The sequence below is a fragment of the Molothrus ater genome, chromosome 10 (assembly GCF_012460135.2).
Source record: "Molothrus ater isolate BHLD 08-10-18 breed brown headed cowbird chromosome 10, BPBGC_Mater_1.1, whole genome shotgun sequence".
Taxonomy (NCBI): Eukaryota; Metazoa; Chordata; class Aves; order Passeriformes; family Icteridae; genus Molothrus; species Molothrus ater.
Window position 1 is genome coordinate 19,626,639 of NC_050487.2, and position 9,770 is coordinate 19,636,408.

A 9,770-nucleotide genomic window follows, 5' to 3' on the forward strand; every position below is an offset into this window, starting at 1 on the left:
TAAAAATAACATTCAGGTGTTATCTACCATGTGAAATTTCTGCCATATAAAAGCCTTCCCAAATCTCTTCTGTAGAAGCCATGTAAACTCTTAATAGAATAAAGTTATTTTGTTTGTTGAGTATTATCATACAGGACTTGGAGTCCTCTAATGACCTCTGTGAAGTACTGAACACTGAAATCTGGCAATGCAAATACTAATATGTCAGGAAAATGCCATAGTGGTATTTGTGTCTCTGGATTTGTATGAATACAGAAAATTTCTCTACTATCCCTTTATTTCACTCAGTCTGTGTAGCAAGAAGTTCATTTAAAAATAGGACCATGGTATTTTATCAACTCAGACATGAACATTTACATACTGCTCTTCTCATTTCAGCATCTGCTCTCATCCCTGCACTTTTCAAGGGGTTTGCAGTTCACTCAGGCAGTTTGGTTTCTACAGGCAGCACCTTTATTATTCATTAGCCTCACTGGGGAATTGGAGCACAAAGAATGAAAGGTCCTGGAATAAAACTTGGCATAATTACTCTAGAAACCTAGCAATCATAGCAAATGTTTTGAGTGGCCTAAAGGTAACAGTCAGCCTGCAAATGATAAAGAAGAAACATGTAAAATGTATTTTAGTACAATATTGTGCTAACTTATTTGTGTTTTCCTCCCTTTTTATCATAGATCTGGAGTATGAAACAAGACAGTTGTGTCCATGATTTACAAGCACACAACAAAGAAATTTATACTATCAAATGGAGTCCTACAGGACCAGGAACAAATAATCCAAATGCCAATCTTATGTTAGCAAGGTACTATTTATTCCTGGTTTTAAATGCTTGTTAAACATTATTTTTATCTCACTTTCTATAAATTTAAGTTCATGGAATGTTTTGAAGTACATAAGATACTTTATCATATTCTATTTGTATCAGCAACAAAAATATGTTGAATTGAGATGTAATTAATCTGTTTTTTTTTTTTTCCTTGACAGTGCATCCTTTGATTCTACTGTTAGGTTATGGGATGTAGACAGAGGAATTTGTATTCATACTCTGACAAAACATCAAGAACCTGTGTACAGTGTAGCTTTCAGTCCTGATGGCAGGTACCTGGCCAGTGGCTCCTTTGATAAATGTGTACACATCTGGAATACACAGGTATTGCTCTTGTCTGTGTTGAGAAGTTTGTGTTTTGGTCTTTTCCATCCTTCCAAACTTTGTTTATCCATCATACTTCAGTCACAAAGAGCTTTGTCATTGCTAACACACTGGTTTGCTCTTTGTTCTGAGATTATTTCTTTTAATGGTTGTACATTTAATTTCTCTCTATGAATGGTTGCCTGTGGTGAAGTAATACTTGTCTTTACTTTGTCTTAGCAAAAAAACCAAAAAGACATAAAAACAAGCCAAAAAGATCCAAACCAAAAACTCTGACACCAACAAAACCCCACATTGAACAAACTTTCTCCAAGAACATATTTCATCCAAAAATACTCTTTGTTAACTCTGAACTTTAAATTCCTGATAAAACAGGGGCTTTTGTGAAAAATGATGACTGGGTGTAGACATACTAATCTGATTGGCTGTCTCATTGAATTTCACTGACAAACAAGAGAATGCAAAATGAGGGAAGATAATGATGGCAAAGTATTTCTCTGAAACTTTCTCAAAAAGTACACTATTACTTGTTTCGTATTTCTGGCAGAAAAAAAGGGCTTGCTATGTTCAAAGTCTAAAGACCTTGCTGTCAGGCATGATGCAATCTCTGGCTACTGAACATTGAGTATAAATTTCTGAAAGGCTCATTTTATCATTTTAGTAATTGGAAGTAGTTGTGACCATCCCCAGTTTTGCCCATCAAACACAGGAGCTCAAGCTGCAAGGGTTGTGCCACATTCTTTAACAAGGTGCTGAGACTGTCCACAAATCTCTTCTGGACCACTTTCCTCTGAGAATTTTAGCTTTTCAAAGCAGTGGGGAAATTTTACATGTACAAATTGTGCTTGATTTTGTTGTATTAATTACTTGCCTTGTCCCTTTTTTAGACAGGTGCCCTAGTTCACAGTTATCGGGGAACAGGAGGGATTTTTGAGGTTTGCTGGAATGCAGCAGGAGACAAAGTTGGAGCAAGTGCTTCAGATGGTTCAGTAAGTGTTGCTTGACTTGGTTGGTGTTCCAATAACAAACGTCTTCTGGAAATCTTTCAACCAACAATGGAGACAAAATTTCCTTCTCTAGCTGAAGGTTGAATACAGCCAGCTCAGCTGTAGGCTTTCAACTGTAACCCTGCTGTGGTATTTTAAGGAGAATATCCAATCCAAAAACCTCAGAAGGTTGGAGATATCTCCAATTTATATTTTCTGTTCCTTCTGGGGCTTACCGTGTCAGTGTGTTCAGTGTGGCAGGTTTGGAAACAAATTTGTTTTTCTTTCTCTGCCCTTTTTGAGGGAAGATGCTCAGTGTAGGTGATATTATTATAATGCATGACAGGAATGAAATACCTTCTGCACTGAATTCAACAGCAAAACAAAGTGCAGATTTCCAAGTGCTTGTAATTAAAAAGTTCCTAAAAATGTCAGCAGCTATATATAAATATCAGTCTGCTTACTTTGCTTAGGAAAAGCAGGGAATAAAATCATGTTTAACTAATCATGGATGCTCCCACTGTCATTTCACTGCAGGGTGTTAGAGCGTCTCCTCCTGGCTGCTCTGACACTGCCCTGCAGAGAGCTGCAGTGGGATGGGAACGTGCTCCATAAGGAGCATAGTCCTGGGGCTTTTGCTTGCCTCTGTCTCACCATGGTTGGCAGAGAAAGAGGAGAGCCTAAGGAAAAGCAAAAATAAAGTAAAATAAGGCTGATAAGGGAATTGTGTTTTGAAGTGCTGTAGCTTCCTTTAACAAACGTCAGCAAAAAGCCATCCTGGCAGCTCAGTAGTGCAGAGTCTCAGGTGGCATCTTAACACAGGTGCCAAAGCAATTCCCTCCTGAATGCTCCTTGCTGGGAAGTAATGCTGTTTTGTTAGAGTTCAAATCACAAAATAGGAAGTTCTGGATTTTAAGAAGTCTAAATTTTAGAGAATTAATTTCAATTGGTCTTTATATCATCTTAGTCTTGTAAGTATAGGCAATATCATAAAAGGACAAAAGCCCAAGGCATATCCTTGGGCAGAAATTGATTATCACTCCCCCAGATGACCCTTTTTTATACATGCTGTGTAACCTTTCCAGTCCTCCAATTCAATCAGGCTCTTGGGCCAAATTTACTTGGAGTAGATTTGTTTTCACTTAGTTTCTGATATTTTGAAAAATGTTGGGCTTAATTTGTTCTATATTGTTCGCTAGCAAAAGCCCTTTTCCTCCACTCTGTTTTAAATGTGCTTGCACCTGGTGTTATCTTGTGTGTGGTTATATTTTACTAATAGATTTCTATATCTGACAGACCCAGCAGCACTACTTAGTGGAGATTTTGGGAAGACTAAAACTGGAATTTGTACACCGTTAACTGTTTTTTTCTGATCTATTTTAGTACTTGTCCTTGTACTTGAATCTAGTTTGTAAAAATATAAAATGAAGCTAGAGTCACTTCTTGGCCTCACAGTATTAAATAACAGACAAACAGCTTACATAAGATGTTGTTGCTGCTCTGATTGTAATTCTGAAGGTAGCAGCGCCTTAGTTCATAAATGGCTCACCTGTTCATTTTGATGTTATTTAATCATTGTTAATAGATACAAGGTTAAGCTGCCACCACCCACATGGCAGGTTTTGCTCTGATGCTTCCCCCAGAGCTGTGGGAGCCCGTGGTGCTGTGCAGCTGCTGCATGTGTGTCTCTCTCTTTGCAGGTTTGTGTACTAGACCTCCGGAAATAGCGCTCTTAGTTGGAAGCCATGGACCGACTATGAATGTGTACATAGCCAAAATGACTGTCCCTGACCCATGTACTGCTATAGTCCCAATCGAACCATGGCCAGTCCACTACAGCCAAATGTAAAAGAAATATATACATATACTGTATATAAAAAAAAAAAGGAGGAAAAAAAAAAAAAAAAGAGGAGAAAGAAAAAAAAATAATTTACACCCTGAAGAGGATGACAGAGTTTTGTCACAGCTTGTGAATCCTGTTCACCAAGTGCTGGAATCTGCTGTGCCCCAAAATAACATTTAAAGGTTTTTGGATATGAAAAACAGAAGAGAGCGAGAGAGAGAGAGAAATATACCATATACAAGAGCAGACCCATATACATACCAAAATCAGAAGATACTAATGGCAGCCTTCATTACCCCTTCCCCCATGAGATCCATTCTCACGTGGATTTGTGGGGTATTTTTGTTTTCCTTCTCAGTAGTTGAGCAGTTTGTGTGTACAGAGAAAATGGACTTACAGAAATCTGCAGCAGTAGTTTTTTTTTTTCTTTGCTTTTAAACATTGGGTTTTCTGTTTTGTTTTGGTTAAGTTTACGGATGCATGAAGTAAGGGAGTGATTTAGTTTCTTGTTTATATTTTTTCACCTTGGAAAAGAAAAAAAAAGGCGTTTCTTTGAAACATGTTTTGATGCATTCTTTGAAGAGGTAGTTTGAACCTGATAATGTTTGGTACATTTTGTGGCTCCCAGAGCACAATTTTGTGAACAGAGGGGGAGGGTGGAAAAGGGATTAGGGAGAGAGAAGAAAAAAAAAAAAAATCCTTCTTTGCAGCGTGATATTCCACATCCTTCTCATCTACAAAGCAGGATGGAAATGGGTATAATGCTATGTTTGATTTTCTGATGACATGGCTGAAATGCAGTAATTTCTTATTTGGGACATAATTCTGCCAAACTTAAGAACAGAAGGGCACAAAAACACAGGAAAAAGAAAACAAACAGGGATGCAAAAAAAAAGGAGAAAAAAACCAAGAGGAAAAATGCATCTTCTGTTGCTTTAAGACCATAGCTAAAATATGGTTAAATTGTGCACTATTGTGAAAAAGGAGCAAAGTATAGCTGGGGGATTTTGTTTAAGAGGTTAAGATCTTTCTGGACAAGGGTTCATGCCACAGCTTCTTTGAGAGTTGCCCATCATTATTTGTAGGAGCTTAGATGTATAATTGTAACCAAACTCCAGTATTAAAAGTATTTCATGTAATTTTTCTTTATTAAAATAAAATCTTTGGCATATATTTGATAACACTGCCATTAAGAGGCAAAATGTTTACTACCTTAGATTTAAAAAAAAAAAATCTTAAACAGAGGACTTGCTTCAAGTTTATTTTAATAGCAGTGATTCAGCTTATTTAAAAGATGAATACTTGCACTAATTCCCCTGCTGCTCCAGTCCTGCAGTTTATTGTATCTTGTGACTACATTTTTTTCCAAATATAGGGTAGATGTAAGCTGCTATTTTTTTAATAATCACTACTATATAGTGTCTTTTACTCTGTTTACAATATCAAGTATTTTTCTTACAATGACAGATGTATATGGCAAACCTTTTTCTGCTCATGTGATTAAAAGTATACTAATAGTGATTTTATTTGTAAATGATAGCATGAGATTGTGTTTATGCGTATGTGTAGTCGAAAAGGTTGCATCATGTCTTGCATAAGATTCCAAGAGTGTAAATTTATAAAAAGAGAGGTTGTCAAATTTATGTCACAGACATTTTACTTAAGGAATGGTTTATATTACAGAGCTTTGCAAAGTTATCGGTTTTATAACACTATTTCAATCACAATTAATTTTGTGACTTATGATTGTTAGTCTCTAACCTATTTTTTTATTCATTTGGGGTTCTTTTTCCCCTGTCCAAGTTAAGTATAAATTCATTTAATTGAGATAATGCAGCTTTGACATTTAACCATTGTTCTTTAGGCATCGATATCTGCTATTTCCATGAAATAAACATGACTTGAAGCAAGTCTGAGTTTGGCTAAGGTAGGGTAGCAATTTGCCAGTGGTTAAGACAAGTCAACAATAATACATGGTTTATATACACCCCAGGATTATACTGCTATCATACACAGCATTTAAAACCAACACCAAGTCATATCCATAAAGACAGTTATCTGTGGTGGTTCTGTGCCAGCTATTTTTAGGGTTTTGGAACATATTGCAAATGTTTAGAGCAATTACCCTGTGAGTTACAATATGTAGGAAACCTAATATATTGAGTGTCTGGCACTTGAAATATTGCTTTTATTGCTGGAGGTCCATGACTGTGGCTGACCTCTGTCATTTAATGAAAAAAAATAAAAATAAAAAAAAAATTCTGTGCAATAATTTTAAACTGTGCTCCCAGGAATAGACACAAATGTTTTGAGTATGTTTAAGCTGCATTTTTTGTTTAGCAATGCATTTGTCAATTGCACTGAATTTAAATCTGAAAGTCAGAAGTGATTCTTGATAGTACTTTTGTATTTTAATATGGACAGTTTATTCATTTTCATAAAAGCTATTGGATGATACTTTCAGCCAACCTAAACTGAATTGTGGTGGAATTCTGTGACATAGCTGCAAAATCACACAGCCATGTTTTAGGGTATTGCCATTTTCCTCTTTCTCAATCATCAGCTGTTTTTTTGGTTGCAACTCTAGCTGCTTCAGCATAGCATCACACACTCAGAAATAGAGAGCACCAGAGCTCCAGCGTGTCCAGGCAGGGCTGTCAGGGGCGTCGGCTCCGTTGGCTCGAGCGCTGCCGTGGGGCCCGGCCAGCGTCCCCGAGCCGAGGTGTCCCAGTGCCACGGGGCCAGCGCAGCGTCCCCAGGCAGTGTCCCCAAGCCCAGCCCTGGCCGTAGCTGTCCTGCCTCGCATGCCACAGTGCTGCTCCTGCTCCCGCGTGCCCGGAGCCGCCGCGCGCCGACCGCAAACCAGACAAAAACACCGCAGAACCCTGGCGTTAATTGCTGGTTTTTATAGCACAAAGGCCTCGTGTTCCAGGGTGGGGTAGACTGTCCAAATCCCTCCTTTCAAAGGGGAAGCCACATGGTAGCAAGGCCCTGACTTTGTGTAGCGTGTGCGTGCATGCTCAGTCTTACAGATGGAGTCGTTCCTATTTTTATCAGTTTGACATGACAACAGGCAAATATCCAAACAGGGGATAAAAGGAAGGGGAAAAGCTGGGCTCAGAATTAATGATGGGGTAAGAAATGAACTGCTCTTGAGTTCGCTGTCTTTCTGTGCATCCATCTCAGAATCCCGTTTGTCATTTTTGCATGACCAGATCCAGGTTTCTGTAGAGTTTGTCTTTTTCTATTTTTACTTCACCTTTTTCTGCATTTTTAAATTGATGTAAAGATTCCCAACCAGTGGACTTTTTAGTGTAGTTAAGAGAATATCTAGGTCTTCATAAAAGCTTTTTTAGACTCTTTGTAATGTTGATAAACTGAGTTTATTCTGGGACTACCATTGTGCAGGGTTATTTAGCATGTCTACTAGATGATTGGAAATCTTATATGAAACACTAAAAGTGCCTCTTTTTCTGGGTTGGGTGGAGGGGAGGTAGTAGTTACCAGAGTCAGAACGACATGGCATTTCGAAGCATGTTTCTTGATTTCGTGACACTTTAATGCATCTTGAGAGAAAGGCCAAAGATTTCTACCAATTTTAATTGATTTTCATTTTAAAAAGCACTCCTTTTTCCTTACACTGCTTACCTCATGCTGGGGCGTCTGATGGGGAATGTCCTTTGTGTTTAGGGAGAGCAGTGGGCAGCACAGGGCGGCCGTGCCGGTTTGCCAGCAGAGCCACCTCAGCAGCCGACACCTTTAATTCATTACAGGAGCTTCATTGCCACTGCAAACTGGGGGTTCAGCCTGTAAATACAAGGCTGTCTGTTCAGCAGAGAGGGGAGCCTTGGGATCTGCTTTTTCCAATCTTTACTCCACCAGGAATCCCACTCTCTGTCACTTCACCCTCGCCAGGGCGAGCGCTGGCTGTGCCGAAGCCCAGCGTGGATAAAATCAGCCTCATCCCCCTCCAGCCGAGGGCCCCCCGTGTCCCTGGGGTTCTGCCAGAGCAGGGCCTGCTGGATTTAGCCCAGTTCCCTTTTGGCTGATGAGCAGGATAGCTCCTCCCTTCCCAAAGCCCTGTAGAGCCATTCCCCAGTGGGATCACTTCCACCCTCTCCAGACGCCTGAAGAAAGCAGAAGCAACATTGTGGCATGTTAGCAGCAAATGCGGCTTCGGGAGACAGCAGTAAATCTCCATCGAGATCCCTGACATTTTCCGTAGGGAGAGAGACATGGAGCAGTCCTCACTTCTCCCTCTAGAGAAAGCTCTGAAATACCATGAGCTGTGAAAGTGTGACTGTCTTCACTGTCAGTCTGGTGGGAGGCAGACGAACCAGGAAAATCTGCCATTTCGAGTGGATTGCAGATTTAGTGTTAATAGCGCTTCAGATCAGTAGTTTTGAGTACATAATTCGCTTTCTCTGCCTTTAAGTTTGAAGCTTGACAATAACTTGAGGCATGTTTTTGTTTTGTTTTTGTTTTTAATTTTTAAATAATCATTCATTTTTACTTCATAATGTTTTTTGACATTTGTGGGTAAATACAAGAAAACAGTCTGCATGTTGTTGCTAGTCCAGTGTACTTTGCAATCTTGTCCTCAACAGACTGCAGTGTGCAGAACAGTAATTCTAGAATACAGAAGTAATTTTCTCTCTCTCCTGACATTGACATTGTAGTTGTAATGGTTTCATTTGGAGTTACAAATCCTTTGGGTCTAATTCTGTGAGCCTACCTATAGCACTGGATTAAAATGTCTGCATCATTTCTTCAGTTATCCAGTTAAACTACAACTGTTGTAAAAGTGTAAACCAGCCCATGACAGTTTTTTGTACTTGTTTAAAGGACTTTTATTGTTCAGTTTTCATGATTATTGTCTAAAGAAGACTGATATAGATGTTCTATACTGTCCTGGACCATGTTAATTACACTTTATGATGTATTTTGGTTCTACATCACAATGATTTGTCCCCAAGGCCCTTATATCCCTTCTAGGCACATTTTCTGTTGCAGTTTCCCTTTGCATTGTATTGCTTTGACAACTGTAATTTGAATCAGATCTGAAAGAGGTCCAGAATAAAATATATTTTGATATTACCTTGGCTGAATGTTATATACCAATAACTTTAGATGCTTGGGATGGAAGATTTGCAGATCATTAAGCTGGGGAAGTGACAGACTGAAACACTATTTTTAATATTTTGTTTGGCACATTTTCACATAAGACAAGGTGCAAACAGCAGCAGGAGCTAATGCAGTGTGCGGCTGCGGGATCTTTGTGAGCACACGGTAGATCCTGTGATGGTTACACCATCCCCTGCCACCCCGTCCTGCTGTTCCATTTAGGGGAACTGATTTATTTTGTGTTTTACATGCTCCATCTTCCCCTCACCCCTACACCTGTGGAACAGAAGCGGAGTCCAGTGGTGCTTGCAGCTGTGTGGAAGATGCTGGAGGCGTGGGAGCAGCTCCTCCCTGGTGATGGAATCTCACACTGGGGAGATCTGGTGGTGCAGAGTGACTCAGTTTGGCTGTGCAGAGCAACATTGTTTGTGTTACTGTATTGCAGATAAATGTGTGAAACCATTCAGATTCACGTGTGAAATAGCACACATCCATCATGCATATAATGGTTTAATTCCTTTGGAATTGTGGGTCATGTCATTATCCAAGTGAGAGAACCTGGGCAGTTTCTTTTCAATGTGTCACCAATTTATGGTGAAATTGCTGCTTTTTCTTGTAGATTGCTGATTTGCTCTATATCCAAAAGTAGTGGCTTTCTCAGTAATGC

General features: G+C 39.3%; 1 protein-coding gene across 2 annotated transcripts in view; it reads left to right on the forward strand.

Moving 5' to 3' along the window:
* The window catches only part of TBL1XR1 (TBL1X/Y related 1), a 109,150-nt gene extending 100,074 nt beyond the window's left edge, over nt 1-9,076 (forward strand). For both annotated transcript variants that reach the window (XM_036388592.2, XM_036388593.2), the window contains 4 exons: nt 675-802; nt 985-1,150; nt 2,038-2,139; nt 3,837-9,076. In XM_036388592.2, the coding sequence (XP_036244485.1) occupies nt 675-802; nt 985-1,150; nt 2,038-2,139; nt 3,837-3,863 (423 nt within the window). In that variant the 3' untranslated portion in view covers nt 3,864-9,076. The remainder of the gene's footprint in view (nt 1-674; nt 803-984; nt 1,151-2,037; nt 2,140-3,836) is intronic.
* Nucleotides 9,077-9,770: the final 694 nt, after the last annotated feature.